The sequence below is a fragment of the Zychaea mexicana genome (assembly GCF_025766255.1).
Source record: "Zychaea mexicana strain RSA 1403 chromosome Unknown BDB00scaffold_18, whole genome shotgun sequence".
NCBI classification, from domain to species: domain Eukaryota; kingdom Fungi; phylum Mucoromycota; class Mucoromycetes; order Mucorales; family Lichtheimiaceae; genus Zychaea; species Zychaea mexicana.
In genome coordinates, this window is record NW_026516681.1 from 83,359 (window position 1) to 106,001 (window position 22,643).

General features: G+C 43.0%; 10 protein-coding genes across 10 annotated transcripts; 2 read left to right on the forward strand and 8 right to left on the reverse strand.

Moving 5' to 3' along the window:
* Nucleotides 1–585: 585 nt before the first annotated feature.
* On the reverse strand, nt 586–1,098 carry BDB00DRAFT_811694 (uncharacterized protein). Its single transcript, XM_053122653.1, has one exon. The coding sequence runs from the start codon at nt 872–874 to the stop codon at nt 629–631; it is 246 nt and encodes an 81-aa protein (XP_052982045.1). The 5' UTR covers nt 875–1,098; the 3' UTR covers nt 586–628.
* An 852-nt stretch (nt 1,099–1,950) lies between these two features.
* Nucleotides 1,951–2,901, reverse strand: BDB00DRAFT_953779 (actin interacting protein 3; the record flags this gene model as incomplete). Its single annotated transcript, XM_053129627.1, has 2 exons — nt 2,343–2,901; nt 1,951–2,246 (listed from the first exon to the last, which is right to left on the reverse strand). Exons 1-2 carry the CDS (start codon nt 2,854–2,856, stop codon nt 1,951–1,953), a joined length of 810 nt encoding a protein of 269 aa, XP_052982046.1. The 5' UTR covers nt 2,857–2,901.
* An 805-nt stretch (nt 2,902–3,706) lies between these two features.
* Nucleotides 3,707–4,495, reverse strand: BDB00DRAFT_811696 (uncharacterized protein). The gene has a single exon (XM_053122654.1). The coding sequence runs from the start codon at nt 4,211–4,213 to the stop codon at nt 3,818–3,820; it is 396 nt and encodes a 131-aa protein (XP_052982047.1). The 5' UTR covers nt 4,214–4,495; the 3' UTR covers nt 3,707–3,817.
* Nucleotides 4,496–4,648: 153 nt separating this feature from the next.
* Nucleotides 4,649–5,145, reverse strand: BDB00DRAFT_786024 (uncharacterized protein; the record flags this gene model as incomplete). Its single annotated transcript, XM_053120574.1, has 2 exons — nt 4,649–4,837; nt 4,933–5,145. 2 exons carry the CDS (start codon nt 5,143–5,145, stop codon nt 4,649–4,651), a joined length of 402 nt encoding a protein of 133 aa, XP_052982048.1.
* A 673-nt stretch (nt 5,146–5,818) lies between these two features.
* On the reverse strand, nt 5,819–6,314 carry BDB00DRAFT_870001 (uncharacterized protein; the record flags this gene model as incomplete). Its single annotated transcript, XM_053126658.1, has 2 exons — nt 5,819–6,012; nt 6,158–6,314. The coding sequence occupies 2 exons, from the start codon at nt 6,312–6,314 to the stop codon at nt 5,819–5,821; spliced, it is 351 nt and encodes a 116-aa protein (XP_052982049.1).
* Nucleotides 6,315–8,895: 2,581 nt separating this feature from the next.
* On the reverse strand, nt 8,896–10,994 carry BDB00DRAFT_972378 (uncharacterized protein; the record flags this gene model as incomplete). Its single annotated transcript, XM_053129869.1, has 3 exons — nt 8,896–10,311; nt 10,374–10,437; nt 10,664–10,994. The coding sequence occupies 3 exons, from the start codon at nt 10,992–10,994 to the stop codon at nt 8,946–8,948; spliced, it is 1,761 nt and encodes a 586-aa protein (XP_052982050.1). The 3' UTR covers nt 8,896–8,945.
* Nucleotides 10,995–13,106: 2,112 nt separating this feature from the next.
* Nucleotides 13,107–15,337, reverse strand: BDB00DRAFT_193118 (uncharacterized protein). The gene is made up of 3 exons (XM_053116424.1): nt 15,049–15,337; nt 13,296–14,960; nt 13,107–13,200 (listed from the first exon to the last, which is right to left on the reverse strand). The coding sequence occupies exons 1-3, from the start codon at nt 15,177–15,179 to the stop codon at nt 13,143–13,145; spliced, it is 1,854 nt and encodes a 617-aa protein (XP_052982051.1). The 5' UTR covers nt 15,180–15,337; the 3' UTR covers nt 13,107–13,142.
* A 1,510-nt stretch (nt 15,338–16,847) lies between these two features.
* On the forward strand, nt 16,848–18,826 carry BDB00DRAFT_811705 (uncharacterized protein). The gene has a single exon (XM_053122655.1). The coding sequence runs from the start codon at nt 17,135–17,137 to the stop codon at nt 18,437–18,439; it is 1,305 nt and encodes a 434-aa protein (XP_052982052.1). The 5' UTR covers nt 16,848–17,134; the 3' UTR covers nt 18,440–18,826.
* A 1,049-nt stretch (nt 18,827–19,875) lies between these two features.
* Nucleotides 19,876–20,594, reverse strand: BDB00DRAFT_759574 (folate-sensitive fragile site protein Fra10Ac1-domain-containing protein; the record flags this gene model as incomplete). The annotated part of the gene is made up of 2 exons (XM_053119137.1): nt 19,876–20,321; nt 20,414–20,594. Coding segments are annotated over 2 exons (627 nt in total), but the record flags the coding sequence as incomplete, so codon positions are not given.
* Nucleotides 20,595–21,176: 582 nt separating this feature from the next.
* Nucleotides 21,177–22,538, forward strand: BDB00DRAFT_811709 (vitamin-D-receptor interacting mediator subunit 4-domain-containing protein). Its single transcript, XM_053122656.1, has 4 exons — nt 21,177–21,454; nt 21,540–21,713; nt 21,783–21,980; nt 22,096–22,538. Exons 1-4 carry the CDS (start codon nt 21,277–21,279, stop codon nt 22,227–22,229), a joined length of 684 nt encoding a protein of 227 aa, XP_052982054.1. The 5' UTR covers nt 21,177–21,276; the 3' UTR covers nt 22,230–22,538.
* The last annotated feature ends 105 nt before the right edge of the window (nt 22,539–22,643 follow it).

The window sequence follows — 22,643 nt, forward strand, 5'->3', positions numbered from 1 at the left end:
AATTATTGTTATCAGACTAAGAATGACAATGCCACCAGCACCAGTCAGGGGTGAGCCCAAAGCATTGTGGTGCGGGGAGAATTAGGGGATTTGTGGGAGATGTTAATGCTGTTGTCGCTGTCGTCAGCTAAAGTGATACAAGCTAAACAAGATCATGGGGGTTCCCTCGTGCGTGTTTGTATGCAGTCATGTACACTCACTGCACCCTCTCTATCTCTCTCTTCCTTCATCTTCCGCTGCTTGTGTTTGTATTCAAAACACGAATCTTAAGAAGAAAGAGAAGGAGAAAGAATATATGCGGTGTTTGCATGAAAGAAACCTTCCATAATAAATACATTGTTTTCGGGTTTGCCCCATCAGGATTGATAAGAAGTTGAGTTTATATCATTGGCCAAATCGTTTTTCATATGTTTATTGGTGTGGTTGTTGTATACAGTAGTAGAGAAGACGAGGAAGAAATATATATAGTGAGGAAAAGAAGATAAAGAGCGCGGCTCGAAACGAAGAAAAGAGATGTAATACAAAGAGAAATAGAGAGAAATATGTGGTGTTTGTATGTACATAGGAACATGTATGTACGTAGAGGAGACGGTGATATGTATAGATGTCGGGGGGCGCCATCATCAGTTTATGCGTGCGCGTGCGCGTGAGAGCAGAGAATGAAGAAACAAGTGGAAGGTATGTTATGTATGGTGTTTAGACAAAAAGAGAAAATAAAAAAAGAAGTGTAAGTTGTTAAAAGACATGAAAACCATCCCGAGGGTTGAAAAGAAGAAGGGTATAATATGTACATATCGTAGAGAAAGAGAAAGAGAAAGAGATAATGAAAGGTAGAAAGAAACATATACATGGAATAACTGGCTTGCGCAGCCATAAAGAGGAAGGGAAACGGTGGTATACGATGAGAGTAGTAGTATGTAGGCGGCACGAAAAAGAAATATAGAGTGGATGTAGTAGTTAGTAATAGGAGTAATGGCTAGAAGAAATCACGGTATGAATAGAATAAAGAAGGATTGAGGGAATCCAAAAGGGATATACACACACGAAGAAGAACAAAAGATGGGGTGAATATATACGCATAATAAGCACAAGAACGAATGAAGGAAGGAAAGAGGGATAAAATTAAAGATGGTTGCTAGGTCGGTAGGTCCTTGTTGCATGATGATGTATCACCAACTCGAAGCGTAGAGCAATTATCTTCTACGGACCGTAGGGCACCAGAACTCGTGGCTATCAGATACGATGCAAAAGACAATGTTAATTCACTCGGTCAAGACATATTCAGGGCCATCTGTTAATGCTGGTAAGTCCAGCTGGTGTAATGGCAAAGTCAATACCTAAAGCGAGTTACGTCGACGCCGCAACCGGCACAGAAACCATAGTAGCTGTTTGTTGCCATGGTGATCAGCATTGAAGAAGCGGAGGATGAGATCGAGTTGCTATGGATAACGGCGGCGTTGTCGTTGGAGGTGGTGGTTGTATTGTACACGGTGTTGTTGTTGTTGTTGTTGTTGTTGTTATTGTAAGAGCACATTGTGTTTAGTATGGTGGAAGAAGATGCTTATGCGATGGAAATATATGGTACAGGAAGATTGAAGAGAATTATGTCGAGTGAGGGAAAGCTGTGTGATCTGACAGCAACTCACCCTTTTTATATGTTATTGCCCCTTTCCGGATTTGTTCATCGAGTACATCCGCTTTTATTATTCTCATTATTATCGGTAAGCGAACCCTGTTTTTTTCCTTTTGCAATCCCCCCAGATGCTCCCACAAGAATCTAAAACTTGTTGCTCACTCTCTTCTGTAAGGCACCCCAACCCCACCCCCGCCCCCGATCAATTGGGAAAGCCCTCTTGCCTCAAATTGGATAGATGCGCAAGTGGAAAATAAACAGCGCACACCACACACACTCATACACGCAATTGCACTCCGATTGTATGCAACAGTACGTCATTCAGTAATGGTCGTATCGTTATTATTGTTGGCTTTCTTTTGGGTTTTACTTTGATAGAGGTCCCTGAGAACCTGCTGGTCCTTCTTCTGCCGCTGCCGATCAACATGGTCCGCTCCGCCCGTCTTTTTGAGTTTCCTTGACTCCACAAACGATGACAGTTCTCTTTCGAAGTCGTCAATTCGATTAGCAAGCTCACGTGCCCGCATCTTCTCCGCCTGTTGCAGCGCCTTGACACGTCTTCCATGGTCAACTTCGATCGTTGATAATTGTTTCAGGACATTTGACATCGCCTCTTCTTCACAGATAGCAGTGCCGCCACCAAGAGTTATACTGCTGCTGCTGCTGTTGTTGTTGTTGTTGTTGTTGCGGTCACCACCATCGCCATTACCAACGCCACCTCCACAAAACAGGGCCGACGGCGGCGGAACGAATTTCTTCTTGCCGTTTCCGCGAGCTTGAATCTCAGATATCTTCAAAAGCTGTTGCAGAACATGAAGCAAGTCCGCATGGTCGTCCCGTAAATCCAGGAGCAACGCCTCTTGATCTTTCAAAAACTGCTGTTCTTTGACGACCATCTGCAGTTCAGCCTCCCAGGTGGCCTTCCATGTCGGCTTCACTGACCGAGTCAATTCGGACAGCCGCTCGATTTCATCTTCCAAAGCCCTCCCTTCTGTTTGGCAATGATCAAGTTGGGCTTGAGACGGGCGGCAACGTCGTTGTGTCACATCTAATTTAAGCTGGTCAATCATGTCCTGCAGATCCTGCATCCGTCCAGTGATTGAGTTTGCCATAGTTTCGGCACGTTGTTTCGTCTCCAATACATAGCTGCGTCGGTTGCTGCTGCTGCTGCTGTTGTTGTTGTTATTCCCGCCCTCAGGATCATGATGATGCATCACTAGCATACTGTTGTGCGTCTTTGATGATGGGGATGATGCTGCTGCTGTGGTAGTAGTGGTGGTAGTACTAGCAGCAGCGGCAGCAGCGGTGTTTTTGAGCTCTGACAAGAGTGCAGTAGTCTCTCGCTGAAACTCCTTGGCTACTTGTCGCAGCACTCCTAGATCACGTCGTAAGTGTTCAATTTCGTCTTGCTGTTGCTGAAGGATGGTGTGATGCATCACCTTTGCACCATTGTTTCTTTTGCTGCTGCTGTCACTCGTGCTGGTGGTCGCCACCACGTTGCTGCCTATTTCATCTGCTGCTGCTGCTGGTTGATGATGGATTGTCGGCGTCTCACGTTGGTTTTGGTAAACCCTTCGATGCTCTCGTAACTCTTGATGGATGCGGTCCAATTTGGCTGAAATTATGTCCACGTTATCTGTAACAATAGACGTATTGTTAATATTATACAGAATGCAAATTATATTAGTTGTTTATATGGATCTCACCCCCTGATTTTCCGCATCGTTCTATTTTTTACACACATAGATTATATAAAACATACGTTATTATAATCATACCTTGTGACGATGATGATGACATTGTAGTACCAGCTGTAGCCCTAGTAGGGTGTGAGGCCATTGATGAAGATGATGCTACCGGTGACGCTAACGATAGAAGGGCATGGGGCCCCACATCACTCATATCCTCGAGCTCGTACATGATCCTGCTGACCGAGTCCTGTATCTTGATGATGCCTTTGCTGTTGCCAATGTCTGCCTTGACGCAGTCCTTTGGAAGGCCAAACTTTTCGAGAAATGCCATGCCAAGTGCTGCTGGTGTCACAGGTTCATGCTGCTGCCACATCACCTTCTTCACCTGGTCGCCCATTTGCAAAAACAAAGGGAATGCACCTGATAGGCTCCCAGCTATTTTGGGTTTTAGCATGTCAACAAAAAACCAGCCTTGTCCCACATAAATACACATTCACAACACATCTTCACCCCCCACAAATATTCCCTGCGGAGTCTCGCTGTCTCTTGCTTTTTTCCAGGTTGCATAATCACCTTTTCTCTCCACCCGTTGCTTCTCTTTCTCTTCTACTGCATTTGATGTCGTTGCGGAATGACACAGTCGCTGTTGTGGCGATACGATTGGCGGCGGTGGCGGCACACCATCATTGTTTCGACGGATCAATGTCGGATGTCGCCGGGGTGGTGTCACAGGTGAATTACCATCACTGTGCAAAGTGTTCGCGCGTCGAACTGATGACCTACGGGCTAGGTTATCCTGTTGCTTGAGCGCATCGAGCGCGTTTTGTGTATTCACGTCGGTCATATCAAGATCAGAGCTACGGACAGCAGCAGCATTGCTATGTGACATTATAGAAGAAGATGACCGATGACTTGCACGCGGAGAGCTGACGGGCGACGACGATGACGATGTTGACGACGTCGTGCTATTGTTGCTGCTACTACCGCGCGATGTGCGACGAAGGGGTGCAATTGATGCAGGCGGTGCCTCGCGCACTTGGGCCTGTTTATGCTTCAACGATTGCAACAAGCGCAAAATTATGTCACGGATTGTTGGTAAGTGCTGCTCTAATGCTGTTTTTGAAGGTGGATTGTCGAGTGTTGCAGCCAAGCATTCGTAGAGTTGGTCGGGGATATGAGCTACATCGCTTTATCATTGTGCAAAAGTGGGAGAATGCATGAGCGCGCGGCGGCATAAATAAGCTGGAAGTGTAAGCATTTCCCCCTTTCTCTCTACTGAGACACTTATCACACTTTTTTATTTCAAGCTGTTGTTGTTTTCAAATCACCTCACTGTTAGTGGTGCAGCCTGCAATGCTTGCTTGACACGTTCGAATTGACTGGCCAGATCTTTGTATACACTCATCACTTGAACATCCATCATTTGACCTAGCGACCATGCTGTCAAGGCTTCAAGGAACTTTTTGGTGTATGTCAAAAGTACAGTGATCGTTTGCTCAATATCGGCCATTATCTACATAGAGGAGAAACATTTAGCTGGCTGCTGTTGGTGCTGGTAGGTTATGGGCGAGTAAAAGATCGGTTTTGCTGAACTAAAGCTATACTTACAGATGGTGCAACAGTATGTGGCCGTTTCAGAGAAGAAGAGGGGTGCGGCTCAGTCGCGGCACTGGACATGGACGTCGTGGTATTATTAGCGGCGGCGATCTTCTGCGGCAGCGGCGGTGAAGGTACGGAGGATGACGATGATGTGGTGGAGGCTAACGAAACGGTCACTGCCTTATGTCTTTCCAATTCATCGCCGTTATTTTCCATGAGCATGTATGTTGCTTCTTTTGGCGAGTTGGTTTGGATGTTAGAAACGAAGAAAATTACAATTGACTGGAATTGCAAACAATAAAGATGCGGTATGAGATAACGTTTCTTCTTTCAGTGTTTGACTGAGCGAAAGAGAAACAAGGGAAACAAGCGATTATAAGTTGTGCACAATGGTCTGACCGCATTCTTGATTAAAACCACATTTGGAAAAAAATTCCCCTTTATTATTGTACTCTTTCTCCTTCATCTCTTTCTGCTCCCTTAGTTCCAAGCAAGCTTTTCTGGGTCGACCAATCCTCGTTAGGCCCTTTCTATTTCTTTTTCTATATGTCCGTGGTTTGCGTCTTGTTTGCATAAGAAGTAAAGGAGAATAAATGAAAATAATGGAATATATGTCAATGATATTAAGGATTTAATACAACAAAGGTCACGGTCCTTTCTAATACTGTTTGGCACCGGGTATATGGAGCTAAAGTAACAAAAAAAAAGTGTTTGTAATGGTGAGCTTCTCCTCTTCCTAATTTAAACACAATACGCTATGTTTGCAATACTTGCCTTTGCCATTATGTGAAGATGAGCATGGGAAAGTTGCACTACAGCACATTTTGTTAGACTCAAGTAGCAGAGATGAAAAAGAACCACCACCGGAAATGAACTTGTCGATAGATAACAATACTTACGTGCCAGATACGCGCAGCGTATAGGTACCATTACTTAAGTCTTGGGGAATATACCATACGCTCTTCACCGACAAATCCTTGTTGTTGGGCTTCCACGTTGCATTAGATAGATCTGTGACAAGCTCGTGCGTATCGGCGTTGATGATGTTCACAGTTGTAGATCCGAGTCCTGCCATGCCGTTCTTACGTACTGAAAATTATACGTTTTACACCAAGTGATGGATCATCCAGATCATGCCAAGTTAAAAAATAATCAAATTTTAGCATCATGTACTTAAAATTACACCACTTGCTGTTCTTTCTCAAAATAATATTTAGAGAAGAAAGAAACATACTGTGATACCGGATATCCATAGGGGAATTGACTTGAAAGATGCCATTAGCTGGAGGCTCATCGATAAAGATCTGGTCAGCGGTAGTGATTGTTACGATGAATAGAAGATACAGAGTGGCAAGCAAAGTTGACGATGATGATAATGTAATGCTTCCCATGTTGAATCGATGAGGTTGTTTTCTGTTTTGGTTTGGAATGATGATGATGGTAGTATAGCAGCAGCAGTAGAAGAAAGTAATATGATGCTGCTGTTGGTACAAGAATGTAGTATCGTAAAAGAAGAGAGTCGAAACTAGCACGAATAAAAATATAATTGATTTAAATACCAACCAGAAAAACCAATCGTAGGTTTACCGCATTTAACGGTGCATGGCTTAAAATTTACTTACTTTGTTAATCACTCTTCGTGCTGCATTCATTCAGATCATTACGGACTTTATATGTCTGACAATGAGCTGAAAGAACGTTAATATAGCTGTTACAAAGAAGAATAGTGTGTGGCGTGTGGAACTTCTTTGTGAGATAATTTGTATTATGCAAGATTAGCGTATTATAACATTGGGGGGGGGGGAGTGTAGAAAGGGGAGTGCACTGTGTGATGAACGGGAAGTGCACTGTTTGATGAACGGGGAGTGCCCTGTGTGATGAACGGGAAGTGCACTGTGTGATGAACGGGGATGCGGGAAGCTCCTCATAATACAAGTTTTACGCTCCATAAAAATTTATGAAGAATAGTAGGACACCGTAGCTGCGTGCTACGCTGTAGCCCATAAAATCCATCAAGCAAAAAGAACTGATAGAAGTTTGGGGGGAACTGACAAGGTGGATGCGAGAAACTTGCTTATGTGATAATTTTAGGGAGTGGGGTTGAACAAAGCTCTTGGCCGACGAAATGCAGCTGTATTAATAATGAAATGGTAATCAATCAGACTCTTTATCTCTGACCCACTGACGATGATGGTCATGGCGATCTCCTTATCCCTTTTTTGCTAAAGCCGACCGAATATCCGCATATTGTTATTTAATTGATTTGCTGCAACGAATCACAGTAACTGGCAATACCTGTTAGAGGAAAAAAATAACAACAACGATGTTATAAATTAGATTGGCGTTTATTTATTTGGGCACTTCATTGTTTCTGCTAGAACATATCATACAGTCTAGAATCAATTGAAGATTCAGTAAGGACCCACAATTTTATTGTACACATCCAACGATAAAAATTATAAATTTATCATCGTCAACCCTACTACATTGGATCCGGTCACTCCACTTGCAATTACAAACATATATATATGTATGATGTGTTACTCAATTAGCGGATACTATTACGACACTAGTCCCAGTTCAATATCTGGCCCTAGTCCAACGCCACATCATGTATGGGAGTGTATGAATCAAAAGGTCCATGTACCAATCCGTTTCTGTATACATATAATTAACGGTAACTATCGTATTTGACTTAGAAACTTGGATCAACAGTCTCTTAACTGTAGGCCTATCGCGATGACACTCGTATGGAAGATGCACCAGAAACCAAAATTGGAACTTCAGAATGTCTCTCTCTTATCTTCGTTTCTTAAAATCATGTGCTGATTAGCACATAATATGATAATACAATTGATAATGTTTGATATGGTTAAGTCGTGTAACGCGTACACGAAATAATTGTAAGTGATACAGAAGAAAAAGAATCACGAAGAATGCTATACTGGACGTCTTCTTTAATTGTTTGATGTTGTCTTGTAGGGCCGTTTCCAAACTTTCGTAACTTTACAAGTGATGACAGTTGAAAACGACTTTGGATCGTTTGAGAATTTTAGTTTTGCGATGAGTGTGTGCGTTTTTGTAGGGTTGTAAGTGAACAATCCCATGCACTCTCCACTATACTTTCAACTTAGGAGAAAGACGATGATACATAAAATATACATATTAGTATCGTACTACGGTAGTATAAGATTGAGGAAAAGCTAATTATTGAGGTGCCACTAAGTCGTTTAAGATATACTGTTTGCTAGCTCAACAGTTCAATGTATCTTTAGGTCTGAAAACGCTTCATACGTTCAACATGGATAACTGATCAACCAAAAGTGTTATACGTTATACTACTACACCATATAGTCCATTACCACCAGCAGTATAGCAACTATACAGAAAATATACCATTAGAAAAATGTAGAATGACGCCTGTCATGATAATCATCCGAAATCTCAGGAACCTTCCACAACGCTGGTATTGTGTATTAGAGTAAGCACACTAACAACCGTATGGCGTAATTAATAAGGTATTGGGTCACGAGTAATATATAGTATTTGATTAGGTTGTATTCACTCTGTGTCGTGTGTCAATAAAGGGTACAAGTAATCCTAAATTGCACTAGCAAGTAGGAATTACGCGTTTGCGGTAAAGAGGACTATACAATAGATGGTGAGTTAGCTAGAAAAATGCTTGTTTCCAAATACATGAGTAATTTTTCCTCACATATAACCACACGACAGTTGTTTATCATTATGTTAGCAATAACAGCTTGCCTTTGAATCGGGGATGGCCTGAAAAAGAGGTAAAGGAGAGGTCAAACGCATCAATATGCATACTTTCAATTGAACGACATAAAAGAAGTGGTGGGTTTCAAACAAGATAAACAGTAGTGCATAAAATAGTAGGATCGACAAACAGAGAAGCAAACATTACATAATATATTTACGTGTTGTGATTGATTTTCTGGTTATATTATCTTGTGCACATCCAAACAAACAAATACATAATGAAAACAGCAACGAAACTTTTTTTATTCGCGATCCAAAGTCAGCATCATGCAAAGTGGCTCAATGTTGTAATGTTGCCTATGACTACTACTACTGCTACCCCCGCTCTGATCGCCCATGTCCCCTTCAGATATTGGTGAAAATACAGGATGATCTTGCATCGTCGGTATTGCTGTTGTTACTGGTGGATGTGGAGGCTGTAGCGTCGCCATCGTCGTCGTTGCAGACTCTATGGGATGAGCAGAGAAAGAGGAAGGTGCAGGAAGTGAATGACTTGCTAGTGAATCCCCACTACTTCCACTTTGTTGTGATCCACGATTCCTTGCTGATGGATTTTGGATATATTCCTCATACGCGTTGATGTGTTCCAAAAATCCCTCATAATCTGTCACAGGCCTACTATGTGCACGACGTGTACGCTGATCCAAAGCATCGGTACCTCCAGAAGACGGTTGTCGAAATTGGTGATGATGGTGATGATGGTGGTGATGGTGGTGTGTCGCCGGGATATATGCTGCATAAGGGTGGACATGCGATGGTGGTGATGTTGCTATTGTTCCTGTTGCTGTTGAAGAAGAAGACGAAACAAGATGGCGTGTTGTGTTTGACGGTTCAGAGGAAGTATGTGCATGCATCAATGACGGTGGTTGCGGTTGACGTGTTGTTGGCGGATGAGGCGTTATAGAGTACGTATCATGCTCCGGAGCCGCCATAGGTTGAGGCCGCATAGGTGGCGAAATGTGTGTGAGCGAGCCCCCACCTGTAGATGGTGTCGAACCGGTGTGTTGATACAACTCTCCACTGCTGGCACCGGACGAAGAATCACCGGTGGACAAGGAAAATGTCTTTTGCTGACCGATCAAAAGCAAACTATATCCTCCGTCTTGTTGATTGTCGGAGAGCATGAAACACGTCAAGTCTTGCGGATAGGCATGGTGCTCGCCATCAAAAGATGTGGTTGAGATTGCAGACCAGTGTTTCCGGCGGATATTGAACACATCGATGGATCGTAGCGAGTGTGCATGGAGGATGTTATTATCATCGCGATCTTGGCGTACTGTTTGACCACCAAATACAACCAGCTTGTGTGATCCGATCGCTTGCATTGTACAATAAAATCGATCGCGTGGCGGATTTCCAGTCGTCTCCAGGATCAGATCACGCCGTAGCGAGTCGGCGATCGGTTCAGATCTCATCACAGCATCTCCGCGGCGATACGAGTAGGCCTCTGGATGATCGTACTTGTACCATGTCCATGTCTCCGTGTCCAAGCGATACAGCACATCGTGAACCATATTCCATTCGGGCTGAATTTGGCACCCGCCAAAGATGTACAGATCGTCCTGGAGCACCGCAGATGCATGTCCAAACCGAATTGGAGGTATCTGCCTATAGTTGTCGTGTATTTAAATATGACTTTCTCCGTAATCCACACATGCACAATAACTTACCCTTCTGTTCTAGGTTCGTTCCAAGTATTTGTTTCGGTATCGAACAGATGCAAATCGTTTTCTCCTGTAGAATAGTTTAGCAGGTAGGTCAACAAAAGGAGAAGGGAAGGGGGGGGGAGGGGGTACCGAGAAGTGATAAAGTAAGTAAAATGCTTTGCCTTAATATGCTCGTATCATAGTAGTATCAAAGACGCCAGTGAGTCGCACGGGTCGTTGGTGTGGATAATGATGATGGTGGTGATTTAGTAGTAGTAGTAATGGAAGTAGTAGGAAGGAGGAGGACGACTTACCCGGCGAGTTGGAGCAGGCACCTCCAAACACAACCAAGTATCGCCTGTTCAACACATCCACGGTATGATCATGCCGAGGTCGAGGCACCTGCCCACGCATCAATCTTATCCGCTCGAACGACCACGTCTCTATATCAAGTACGACCACATCATTCGACAACGTTGTAGACATGACTTGACGCCCACCAAACATGTAAATACGCGAGCCGATCGCTGCCGCTGGAGCTACGAAAGGTGTGTAGTCAGGATATGGTTGAAGTTGCTGCCTCTGCCAAATTCCACGCCGAATATCATATATAAAACACACAGGCTCCACTGTCATGAATGGCATGTACAATCGATTGCCAATGCATGCAATACATCGCTGATGGTATACGGGTGGAGGTAAATTAAGCGGCATTGTTGGTGTCGACGTAGTTGTCGTTGCTGCAGTCGCTGTGGTTGGAGCTGCAGATGACAAAAGTGCATAGCCGCCACCCGCACCGCCACCGCCACCTGTCACGTCTTCATTATACTCGCCACTGACGTCGTCGTGATGGTCGTCGTCTTCTTTACTGTCACCTTCACCATCGTCACCTGACATGGGAAACACGGATATCGAGTCTTGTCGCGTTGTTCGCGCCTGCTGCAATTGTTGGACGCGTAAATGGAAGCGTGCTGATTCGAAACTGAGTTCCCGTCGTACGAGTGAATGGAAGAGGCGACATGTTTGTGATAGCTCTGCCAGCGAGTAAGTGTCCAAGTACTCCAATATCAGCTGTAAAATGTCCAAAGTCAATCTTGAGATGTTGGTTGAAGAAACAGTTTCAAACATCGAAATACAAAGAGATATTCTTGATGCGATCAATGGAGAAAATGCAAATGGGGATCCCGGAGGGGGAAGCCTAAATACGGATTATGTGTTGGCGGTATTTATATGTAAATGTAAAAAGATGTGTATAGATGTTTCTATGGCAGGGTAAAAAATCTTAAAAGCGGAAGTTTACTTACGTTGTTGGTTTGCGGATCGTTAAGATAAATAGGTCTTAGCGATATAAGGGAAGTGAAAGATGACGATGACGATGACGATGATGATATGTCGTTTGGTTCACATGGAAATGAAAGAAGGCAAAAAAGATGTTATATAAATTCCTACACACTCACGTACATTTTGCAGGCGTACGCGCGTGGATATACAAATGTGATGTTCGTTGCCTTTCGATCGGAATACTGCACCTGGTTCCACATACCTCCAAAGCTACTCCGGCATCAATGGAAAAGCAAAAGAAGAGTAAAGCACGCAAGGAAAAGTAGGTTCATGTTCCTAATTGTTCTGGAAAACCCAATATCCGTGGGACATGGCCTATCCATTGTCCATATTTGGAGGACAGAACCTGATAGAACATTTTTAAGGTTAGCTTAATGGCAATGGTTCCTTGGTGCCTGTCGAATTTAACCGTCCTATGCTTAAATCTTATGTTCTATGCCCTTCTATCTTGTTCCAAGCGTGCCGCCTGAAATTGGGCATACTTTTCTGCATCCTCACTGGCAATAATTCGCCACCTTTTTATATGTTCGGTATGTTTGACGTACTGCTTTCGAGAAGGTAGACGCTCTTATCATTGCTATACTCAATTATTAGGTCACAAATAGTTCGTCATGGGGTTGCATAAGCATAACTTGATAGTCAAACTGCTGGAAGTGAACCGAGAAACTGGTTACCAAAATTATATATTCTTTAAACATTTAGGAGAAGGGGCATGGATAGGTAAAAAAAAGCAGGTCATTCGTTTACAAAGAGAGAGGTGCTTAGAAAAATACAATAGAGTGCTATTTAGTGCTATGTACAGTATAGAAAACAAAACAAAAGAGGAGGATAAATAAGAAAACGAAACTAGAAAGCAAAAGCCACAAATGTGTCGATAAAGAAGACTACGAGGAAAACGAAACGTACAGATCTCGAAAGTCTTTGTCCAATCCCTGGACATATACCCCGATATCATCTTCACTGCCGAGCTGCTTGCGAGCCATGGCCAGGCAGTGATTCATATCCTTCCGGATCGTTGGCATCCAGCGCCGATCGTTTGCATCCAAGTAATCTTCAAATCGGAGTATTCGAAACATGACAATCCAGACATCTGTCAAGATACGCATATCGAAAAAGCACGACCAGGTTTCAGACATTTGTATAAAGCGTAGCAATCGCACCATATTGATCGCCACTTGAATGCCGATCTGCACCACCGACGTCTTGACCGGCTGGCTCGGAAACATGAGCTCTTTCAACATGCTAAAGAACTCGTCATCTGTGCCTGGGTATTCGATTGCCTCCTTGACTGACAATAATTTAGTGATGCGCCGCACCCATTTCTCGCCCGCAGGATGTTCGTTTTTGTTAATCATGATTTTGCCGCCTTGCCAGTATTGATCCAAAAAGTACCAGTTGGTTGCAGGATTCGGGATTCTCTTATGAAGAAACGACTGGATGATCAAAATAATCTCATCGTAAAGCGCTAAGATGGTCAAGATCGGCACAATGCCTTTGGCTTGGGATTGTGCTTCAAGCGTAGAGAAATAGGAGCTGTCAGATATGGAGGTGGCATCTAAAACGGGTAAAGGCAATTTGAACCTGTCCGGCAGAATATGCATATACCAATGAGCAGTTGCATGCTTAATTTGTTGCTGTATGACCGTTTCCGTTAGCACCGTGAGGTCTCGTGACGGAATGCCTGACGCACGGCTGTTTTCGTATACGGCTCCGCGTAATTGCTGCAGGTATCTTTGCATCTCGGTAAACTCGCGTAACGTGTCTTCATCGTCCTCTGCAGTAACCCATTGCAGCTGAGAGTTACTGTGTGAGGCTTCGTAGAACCGTACATAGCCTGTTTCTCGCATGTTGGTATCGTTGTTTTTGAATTTTAATGCCAGTTCGTACGTCAACAGTCGTTGCAGGTATGTTTTAAGTTTTCGGAATAGGATCGATTCATCAAGTGGCCAATTTGCGTGACAAGGTTCCAGTAGCTGCATAAATCGCTCGGCTAAATCACGGTAATGATGCTGTTGTACAATGTTGTCATTATCCGTTGTTGTCGTTGTTGATGGTGATGATGCAGATGAATGTAGTATGTAGCTGGTGAGAAATACGTAAGTCGCAAATATTTCTAGGCACAAGTCGTCGAATCGATCAGATATAAGCTGCCTTGCTCTATCATAGTACATTTTCGCATGTGCATTGAGCAGAGTGTGTGGCACAAGCTTCGTAATATGGTGGCAACAGGCATTGTCGCTGACGCAGATGGTTGCACAGAGTGCCATGACAACAGGAGAGGTAGAGATTTCGGAGTAGTTCGTAACAAAAAGACGCATGAAGGTGGGAATATGGAGTGCAAGGTGGCAAAGATGGCGACAGCGAAAATAGGCCTCGAGAAGTGGCATAATAAGGGATTCGATATTTTGTAGCGATGGCGATGATGGTATCAATGATGTATTTGGAGTAGTGGTCTCGTCGCTTGTAGTCAAAGTCGTATCTGGAGGAGTTGTTGCTGGCGGAGATGAGAAAGAAGAGGAGATGCGCATGGCGTTCACCATACTTCGACAATAAGTCTTGCCGTATTTGTTGAGTATCATAGTATTGAACATTTTCACAAGCGCGCCAACTGTGGAAAAGGCAAAGAATGAGAAAGGAACACTATCCTGAGCCCGCAGGGTGCTTGTCATATCCCATACTCGAGCCATAAGGTCGCTATGGCTGTTTATGAATGTCTCTATTGCCATTTTTCCATCTTTGACCGTCAATGTCCAGGGCTTATGTTTGTTTCTGTCACGTATCAACGCCACAGAAAGTTGGCCTTCTCGAGCAATCACTCGTCGTCGTTTATTACTAGTGCTGTTATAGTAAAGATCATGTTGTTTATGACGGTTATCTGCTGGCTCTGCTGTATGGTTGCTGCTGTTGCTAACGATGCTAACGCTATCATCCACCGAGGAGAAAGGAGAGCAAGAAGCGTCAGGTGGCGTTGTCACAGTCAAGTCGTTGATAGGTGAAGAATGGGGTATTATCATGGGAGAGACAAGATATGGCCGTCCCTTTCTATACAGACTCACAACGTCGTCTTGGGCTGACATGGGTGGTGATTGTTGATGCTGAACTCGTATGGCGGACTGCAGACTACGCATTTCTCGATCAAGCATTTCCGATTGTTCTGTCAAAGCTTTAATTTCGCATCGCATCTCCTCGCGTTTTGCAATTTCGACATATTCTTGATCACGAGGTGAAACGGCTTGGAGGTATACACATTTGAGGTTGAATCGTTCGCACCTGTTATTGATATTTTGAAAGATATATAGGGGTTAACACCTGGTTCTTCTTTGAGTCTGTTTCGCTCGAGGGTTGCTAATATTCGTACCTATCACAAGGTTGTTTGCAGTCGCATTTACGTTTTTGCTCACGGCACTCTAAAATACAACAATCATTACTTTGTTTCACATCGTAAAGCAGCCTTGAAACTTTACCTTCACAAGGGAACTTTTTATTCATATTTAGGTGTACATTACATAGGCTTAAGCGGAACTAATAATCTGACAATGTTCACCAGTTAGAGTAGCTTTTCTTGTTGTTCCGAGAAAGGGAGAAAAGAGAGAAAGGAGGATGGTATATTACACGTGTGAAAACAAGGAAGATCTGATAAAACTCTTTGGCTGCTGAGAAACAAAAAATAGCCTAGCAATAGAAAACATCACCCGCGGCTTTGCAACCCAGCAGCAAGTGTAATATATTTCCTCATGCTCCTCTACTACCTCTCCTTATCCAACCTGCATGAATGTTTGACAGGCACATATAAAGTGGCTGAGTAAATCTATCTAAGCGACTGAATCAAGTCTAAATAGCAACTTTGAGAACGACATACGCCAAACATAAAATAAAATGAGGCTGCTCCAGATGGTTTACAAAAACTGTTGATAAGCTCGGTCTTTTATTAGGCACGATGCTCTTTTGTCAAAGTTTCACAAAGTGCTAATTTTGGGACATGCTAGCTCACCAAAATAAAAACTGAGATCGATGGAGCATCATATATATATATATATATATATATATATTCAAGTGCCCGGCATACAGCGATGACGATGATTTCCATTTTCTCCATTTTGTTTCGTCTTCCGCGGAAGTGCAACATGATACTAAGTATGAACAAGCATAACAGCGATAATGTATATTCGTAATATAATGTGCGCATGGTCCAAAAGGATATAAATAGTCAATATGGACACAAGTGCGTGATGCATTATCATTAGAAGAATCCCAGACTTCCAACACTGTTTTATGGCGTAGCAGCCCCACTATGTGCAACAAAACTATTCAAGGTGAAACGAAAGGCTGTGCTTTCTAAGGTGATCATAGCTGTGTTGTTGCTGTCGCGGCAAATTGTGTGCCCCGTTTCGCAAAGCGGACTCAGCCACATTGTGTATTATCTTCAACAGGCATTCCTGCTCTTTAGCTCTCAACCGCCGTCGGCAGAATTATAAGATAGGTAGCTGTGGCTCGTACCATTCCACTAGCGGTACTTGAGCAGGAGTGATCGATATGACACATTGTTACTTTAAAGATGCGGTTCAACGATTCAACGAGTAGAGAAATAATACCGCCCAAACCGAAATCGGTATCATATCAGATTAGGATTTCATAAGGTTTTTCCCACTAAAGTAGATCTCTCTACTCGGCGCTGTATTCAAGTATGCACACATCAGGCATGTGCGCATAGTATTTCTAAGGTGTGGAGGTACACCCTACATATACAAACCTCCTGCGAAACTCCCTCTTCTCCTCCCCTTAATGAGTCGCCTAATATTCTTGGGACGCTTGAAGCTCTTTCCGCATTCCGCGGAATCATTGGAGAAAGGGGTGGAGTAAATTCGAAACGTGCCCTTATAACAACAGTATCTAGCATCATTATGTAGTGTACGACGTGACAATAAATCTAATATTTTTAAGCAGCATGAGCAAAACCGATGGCGTCAATGAGCCTGCTAGTGATGACTGAAGAGTAAGTTGTCAAAGACATCGCCTAATTCATTACATGCTAGGAGAAGAGCACTAGTACTTGTGCCGCCGATGGCGCCAAGCACTGAAGAGCGCCAAGCAGCTGGCGAGTATATTTTGCTGTTGTTCCAGACTGGCGGTTACACGTATCAAAGCAACAAACATCCACGTCTCTTCCCAAGCAACCGAGAAGGTTACACCTGGCAGCCGACACAGCGTATTGTATCTAACACAAAATCTCAAAAACGCAAACTTTAATATCCCGAACGCGGATAGCCTGCAATCAATGCACCCTTGTTGTTTGCATTTTACTTTTTCCCGTTATATCCATCCATCGATTCTCATCTCTCCTTTATATACCTTGCCTCTTTAATTATTTTTTGATTGTCAAATTGTTGTTGTCTCTTTTTTTTTCCACACTCATACATACTCATTTTCAGACACACACATATACTATGGCTCCTACTGCTGCTACTACCACTACTAGTCGATCCATCATGGAACGCCTTGCACCAGAGATGCTTTTACATATTCTCTCATTTATGCCACTCACAGAGGCGTATCGGATACGCAGCGTGTGCAGGACGTGGCAAAATATGGCTGAGGAGTTTATCTATATGAGCATCAAAACGCAGCAGCGGAAGGTGTATCTGCGCATTGGCGACAAGTCCAGAAAATTGTCTGTCGAACTAAACCCACATTCCTACGACCCCGTCAACCGCATTGTCGAATTCCGTCCACATCCGAATGCTGCACTTGTCCCCATGATGGTTGACGCGAGCAATCCCTGGAGCACCTGCCATCGCCGCATGCAGATTCATTTTAGCGATTGGATGCCAAATGGGGGTCCATCGTCGTTTGCCGCTTCTACAGCGCTGTTGTCAAGTGATATGAGTCCAGCGGACCAAGCGCTAATGCTATTCCATCTGCAATACAATCCTGCAGTCGAGCGCTTATATGAGCTTCCACCATGGTCAACAACTGTGTCAGATGTTCATGGCGGTGAGCATTATGTGGGCGACAAAGGCCTGATTCTCGCCTTGTCGTACGCCCAGGAAGGAGCACCAGCGGTAAATTCTTCATACTATTATGCCTATCCTTCATCCAACACATCGGTACCGACAATGCAGGCGCCACGCATGGAACCGCATTGGCTTCGAGTGACGCTCGGTTGGATCATGTCAGGCCTGGAACCGGAAATCATGCCCACGCAAATCTATCCACAACGGTATGCACATCTGGGCCATGCGCTGGCACGCCGTGGATTCTTCAAGTACGATCCATTATCAGAGCCTGTCCTCTCCCACATTGTTCATTTGCAAGAGGAGCAGCGTCCATTGACGCCATCATTACATCCAGTTACCATGACAACAACTCAGCAACCCTACTTTCCCACGGTTCATGACATGCATAGTTTCCATCACGACAATGCAAGCTCCGCTGCCCGCAACACCGACAACAAAAGCAACACCGGCGATCTTGATAACGCAACCGACGACCTAGTTACTCCCGCCCTGCTCGACTATGTCCAATGCCACACACACGAATGCCATACCCGTCTATCTCGTCTTCAACACATGCTAGAAGGTGCTGGAGTCGATGCCCGAGTTTTGTGGAAGTATACTTTTGCCAAATCCTACGTGGTTGGTAATGGATCCCTGCTGGGAGAAGAAGACGTGGTTCGTCGTATCCAAGATTCGGAGGAGGAATGGCGATTCAAGCGTGTAAGTTTAATTCGACGGCTTGGCCTGGCGGCTTAGTTTCTAATGCTACTACAACGATCACATCATACCATATTATCTTATACTACCTACTTTATTTTCATTGCATCTCCCAAGTTTCTCCCATATCTTTACTATCCCATCATCAATGTTTTCCCATCTTTATCCACCGTTACCTTTATATTACCTTTTTGTTCCTCGCGTAGTTTGTCTATTTCTTATCATGCCTTACATTGTTATTATCATATTCGCAGTAATCATCTCTCACAATTTTAAAGCATTGTCATAAAATCTATTGGATGCAGATGCATCCAACAAAAGTATACATAGTAACACATACATATTTTTACACTCCAAAGCTGCCTGAACAAAGTACTGTGTATCGTTTCTCGTTGTTCGTCAAACTAAATTGGTCATTCAGCAACTTCCCATGTGACCATGGAAAAACAACCTTGCCATCATTAGTGATTTTGCTTAAGCAACTGTGAGAATTCAATTTTTTTAACCATATTGGGTGGCCACAAGCCCAATTAGCCATATATCCAAGTTAGTGCAACAGTATGATGTTAAAGCGGCGACCATCCGCACAAATTTGCATACAAGCTTCGCATGGCATGACTGTCTGTGCTGCATATCATAGGTCCTTTGACGTCAGCTATATTAAAACAGCCTTAGGTTTTTGATATTTCTCCAACGTTTCAATTTAGAATCCCATCATCATCATTATCATCAAACCTCGATTATTTCTACTCCAGTTATAGATACTGCTCAAATTTACGGTTTATATAAGCGAAAAGATTGGCTAACTGTTCTGAAACAACCAGATTTTCTACATTTTATGTATACATACGATGATGTCCTTCGACCCCTTTACTGTGTATCGATGCCTGCCAATGCAAAAAATGCAATGCCGTGCATGATACAGGATATGTAATGATGGTTAATCTATGAATCACACCAGATCTCAACTATTTGATTGAGTAGTTTATACCGTATTATCCGGTCCCTAGCTACTCAGTGTACTGAATATGTACCTGGAACACAGACGCCAATATACTATATATTATAAGATCAAGCACACTGGGAGCAAGAGACAAGGATGTCCAAATAAATATATGCTAGTTTGCTTAGCCAAAGAGGAACGGTTGCGTTCTTCGGTCATAATATATTGCTGGATATAAACGGACTATAGCAATACGTCTCACCTCAATTCAACTCATTATAAAAAGCATTAAATGACATCTCTTATTCTTTCAATAAACTTATAAACATAGGGAAGCCAGGATATATAATATCTTTGCTACACACGCGTCCTAACATATACCCAGCGCAGTCAATGATATTGCCGTAGCTACTTATTTGTCACACTTATGCGCTGTTTTTTCATTATCCTTTCCAACATGCCAGCCTTCATTGGCATCTATTCATGTTTTAAATAATGATTAATACATCATATCAACATGTTCATCAGATTTTTATTGTAACAGATCGGCAAAATAATCTTCAAATTCTTCTTCTTTAGTTTTCTCTTGCTTCGACTCCATAGGCTTACTCCATATGGAGGAAGCTTCATCTTTTTCTTCTTTCCCCTTCTGCTGTTGTTCATCGCCACTTTGATCGTCGCCTTGATCCGATGATGATTTATCGTCTTCATGTTTGCGATGTTTCCGTCGTCTTTGTCGTTTGTTATCCACGTCCTCTTCATCACTAGATCCTGATCTTGCACGCTTTTGTTTCGTCTCCTTCTTCTTTACTTGTCGTTTTTGTGTTCTGTAATTTAAACGATAGGAACAATCCGGGCATAGTCGTACTTTGACCAGCTCGTTCTTCTTCTCCCCATGTTCAATGTATCCAAAATTGACTTCCCAGCTTTTTAGATCTTTGGTTTCGTCGCATCGTGTCGATGCACAGACAAATTGACCTAATTTACGTTATAATGGTTTGCAAGTGTTTGTTAAAATCAATTCATGCTTTTGCTACCCCTCTGCACCTGTTAACCTGTTGAAGTTTTACCTTTTCCATGGACTACTTCACGCTGTGTGCGCCATCGTAGGGCGATCTTGCCCTTTTTATAATGTTTGAGATCACAAAGTGCATATTCTTTAAACAAGGTGTCATAGTATTTCTTTGCCACACGTTGCTCCCAACTAGCCTGCTCGTCGTCTTCGTCGTCTGACCGTATAAACCTGTATGAAAAAGCTGTCAGTTTTCCACGCTGTGTTCGCTTTCTATATCCAAAAATAAGACGACTGTCAGCATTGCATACTTATGATGTTCGCGAAGAATATCGTATTCAGTTCGAACGGATGCTGTAGGGTTTGTCTCGTCAGGCTTCTTGCCGTAATGCAAAACGTAGTTTTGAATCAATCGCTTATGGCGCGTGTACTATTGATGCTTGAGTTTTCAATTTGAGCTGCACAGAAAAACTTGAGTATTGGATTTATAGATCTTTTAGTTAAGCTTACAGCGTCAACTCCGTGAAGATCATTTCGAAACATGGGCTTGACAGTGGAGGAGCTCATGCTTATAATTTAAAAGTGGAAAAAGAACGGCTTCTCCAGTTAGAATAGCACCTCTGCTGGAAATTTCAATTTCAGTATTTAGCGTTGTCTACAGTTGCTATGTATTAATACCGACACAGTACGCGGCAGAAGGCAGATGTGAATATATGGAGCCCAGGTCTATTTCTTAACACAATGAAGCATAGCATATAAGAGCAAAGGCTTGACACCTCAGAAAGGGTTATAGCAATATAAGAACCTGGTTTTATCTTTGTGTATGATGGTAGTTCGCAAGGTTCCTTATCAAGAAACAAGCGACAACAAAACTCAGCATGGGGAACAGACTTGCCGCTTCTTTACACACATATCTCGACCATGGCTCTTTCTTTACGCGATCAAGTTGGAAATCTACTTACAGAATATTCTGAATTGACACGAAAATTCTTTCAATCCTTAACTGCAATTGCTGAAAATTCAACCGCCAGCGATCCTGATCTACTTGTTAAACGTATTATTGAAGTTGACAATCGATTACAATCTGCCCTTGAACAAAGTACGACTTCCTCCTTCTCCAAACGCGATCAGCAAGCAATTCTAACAATGCCTACTTTAAAATTGATTTTCCACTACCACAATAGTTGAAAAGCATCAAGCACGACAACGGCGGATAACTAAAGTTCAAGATGAAATTCAATGGCATCAGCAAGCGTTGCTCGACCTTGTTAAACAACTCAATACAGCTCGCGAAGGTTTAGAAGGAGACTTGACAGAAGCATCTAGAGAACTTAAAGCTATACGATACGCTGAACAGTGTAAGAAAAAATGGATAGTGTGTGCGGGATTGTGCGTGACACTAACTACTATATACTCTTTTGTAACAGCCAATGTGGATTTCAAGGATATCCTATCGTATGCATCTAAACTCGCCAAATACACATCCGCACCTCCTGGTTTCGATGTGTCTAGCACAGATGTCAAAGTATTTGAGAAACCATACCCTGACGAAGAACGGATGCGACGAGGTCTTATTTATCGGCAGCATGCCGGTGGTCAACAACTTGCCGGTCAAGAGGATACATGTAAGGGTTTTTGTATGGGGAAGAGAGTTAAAAAAAGTGATTGTACCTTTTTTGTTACTATGCATAGAGTGATAAACGACAACTAATAACATACAAATACCTTTTCCATCCTTAGTTGAAAGCTCGGAAAGTGAAATGTCGGCGGAGGACGAAGCTGCTAACGCAGGAGCACGACCCCAAGCCGCCACAGAAGAAACCCCAGGCGATCCATTCTGGATCCTTGATCTTAATCCTGATTTACCATCGTGAGAGAGAAAAAGATTTTATATATAAAGAACCGACCCTTTATTCTTTTCGTCATGTTCCGGGGAAGGAAAGTCTTCAAAGAAGAAAGATTACGGATGGAGCAGTTGTGGTTGTCAATACTTTGGACGGGACACCCGAGTTCCGGAATCTGACAACATCACAAGACTTCAAGACTCTAATGCTATTTATGGCGTGTCCCTTGTTTGTTACTGTTGTGGTTGAGAGGAATTATTATCAGTTTATTACTAAAAGAATAAAGTTTCTTTTCTCAAAATAGATCGATCCATACTTTTACTGTGAACGTTGCTATTATTACTATGCAATACATGGTATTATCACTGTCTTCTTAGTAAGTCAGTGTGCGTGTGTATATGAAAATAAAAAAAAAAGATAAAAGAAAGCACCGTGTGTGCTGAA

Excerpts from the sequence above, each read along its gene's own strand:
- BDB00DRAFT_811694 (XM_053122653.1), bottom strand. The coding sequence starts at position 874 with ATGGCTGCGCAAGCCAGTTATTCCATGTATATGTTTCTTTCTACCTTT.
- BDB00DRAFT_811696 (XM_053122654.1), bottom strand. The coding sequence starts at position 4,213 with ATGTCACATAGCAATGCTGCTGCTGTCCGTAGCTCTGATCTTGATATG.
- BDB00DRAFT_193118 (XM_053116424.1), bottom strand. The coding sequence starts at position 15,179 with ATGAATAAAAAGTTCCCTTGTGAAGGTAAAGTTTCAAGGCTGCTTTAC. Across the intron at positions 14,961-15,048 it reads TGCAAACAACCTTGTGATAG|GTGCGAACGATTCAACCTCA; the intron begins GTACGAATATTA and ends TATCAATAACAG. Across the intron at positions 13,201-13,295 it reads AAGCATGCAACTGCTCATTG|CACAATCCCAAGCCAAAGGC; the intron begins GTATATGCATAT and ends CTACGCTTGAAG.
- BDB00DRAFT_811705 (XM_053122655.1), top strand. The coding sequence starts at position 17,135 with ATGGCTCCTACTGCTGCTACTACCACTACTAGTCGATCCATCATGGAA.
- BDB00DRAFT_811709 (XM_053122656.1), top strand. The coding sequence starts at position 21,277 with ATGGCTCTTTCTTTACGCGATCAAGTTGGAAATCTACTTACAGAATAT. Across the intron at positions 21,455-21,539 it reads ACAATCTGCCCTTGAACAAA|TTGAAAAGCATCAAGCACGA; the intron begins GTACGACTTCCT and ends CTACCACAATAG. Across the intron at positions 21,714-21,782 it reads TATACGATACGCTGAACAGT|CCAATGTGGATTTCAAGGAT; the intron begins GTAAGAAAAAAT and ends CTTTTGTAACAG.